At 49.4% G+C, this 1,320-nt stretch overlaps 1 gene segment (V, D, J or C); it reads left to right on the top strand.

Annotated features, from left to right (window-relative positions):
• Positions 1 to 542: 542 nt before the first annotated feature.
• On the top strand, positions 543 to 1,115 carry LOC103583311. The segment is given in 2 exon segments: positions 543 to 591; positions 691 to 1,115. Coding segments are annotated over 2 exon segments (474 nt in total).
• The last annotated feature ends 205 nt before the right edge of the window (positions 1,116 to 1,320 follow it).

The following is a 1,320-nucleotide window of genomic DNA, read 5'->3' as shown; positions in this document are numbered from 1 at the left end:
GGCATCCACCTAGTCCACTTCATGATGAGCATGGCAGCCAGGTCCAGATGCTTCCAGGAGGGATCTGGGACAAAGCCCTAACTAAGCAATTAATTATTTTGATTTAGTGTGTCTCAGAAAGAGAAACTGCCAGTGTAAGGAATAAAGAAGCTTTTGAGATTTAAAAAGTTATTGATGTCCAGAATTTGAGGTGCTGATGGCACACCCAGGTGGAAACATCTAGCAGGCAGTCAGTACATGGTACATCAGAGAAGGGAGATTGGGAGATGCTGTCTGTGATGGTCACTGAAGCACTGGCACTATCAGAGGTAGCAGTGAATCTGTGAATGAGCCAACTGCACCCCAGAATAATTACGATTTATTTCGGCCAATCTTGTGCAAAGGACTAATGTTCAACTTTGGAAGGAGGTCCTCTGAGCAGTGACAGAGACAGTGATGTCACTGCCAGTCCACCCTCCACTTTGGGCTTGGAATCCCCAGCTCCTCTGCTCATGCCCTCAAGAACCTCATAAGGGTGAAGCCTCCTCCTGCCCCAACCTGCCATGGTCACCCGGCTCCTCTGCTGTGTGATTCTTTGTCTCCTGGGAGTAGGTGAGTTCTCAGAAATACAGAATCTTCACTTTTGAACATTGCCAGCTATGATTCCAATTGTCTTCCTATTCTCTCCCCAAATTCTGTTCCTTTCCACAGAGCCCATGGATGCTGAAGTCATCCAGACACCCAGGCATGAAGTGACGGAGACGGGACAAGCAGTTACTCTGAGATGTCAGCCAATTTCAGGACACACTGCCCTTTTCTGGTATAGACAGACTGTGGTGCAGGGCCTGGAGTTGCTGATTTACTTCAGCAACCAGGCTCCCATAGATGACAAAGGGATGCCCAAGGAACGATTCTCAGCTCAGATGCCTAACGCCTCAGTCTCCACTCTGAAGATCCAGCCCACAGAACCCAGGGACTCAGCACTCTACCTCTGTGCCAGCAGCTCAGCCACAGCGCTGCAGGATCCCCCCCTCCCTGTGCACAAACCCTGGTGCTTCCCCTTCTCCTTCAGCTCCCAGCAGTTCTCAGCAGCCCTTCTAGCCTCCTCCCCCATCACAGGAAGGACGTGGGCTTGATGTTCTATCTGTCCCCAGGCAAGGCAAGAACAGAATGTAATGAAATATCTCGTTAGGAGATTTTTCTAGAAAGGCAGTGTGAAAGCTGGTTCTTGGGGTTCCTCACAAATTTCTCATAGGGCGACTGAGTCCAAGATTGAGGGTGCATGTCACAATTTTCAAGTGATTGAGCTTAAAACTGTGCAGCCAATGTGCACGGATCATT

This window comes from Galeopterus variegatus, unplaced genomic scaffold (assembly GCF_000696425.1).
Source record: "Galeopterus variegatus unplaced genomic scaffold, G_variegatus-3.0.2 Scaffold21541, whole genome shotgun sequence".
Classification (NCBI taxonomy): domain Eukaryota; kingdom Metazoa; phylum Chordata; class Mammalia; order Dermoptera; family Cynocephalidae; genus Galeopterus; species Galeopterus variegatus.
This window is presented reverse-complemented; position numbering and strand designations above follow the sequence as displayed.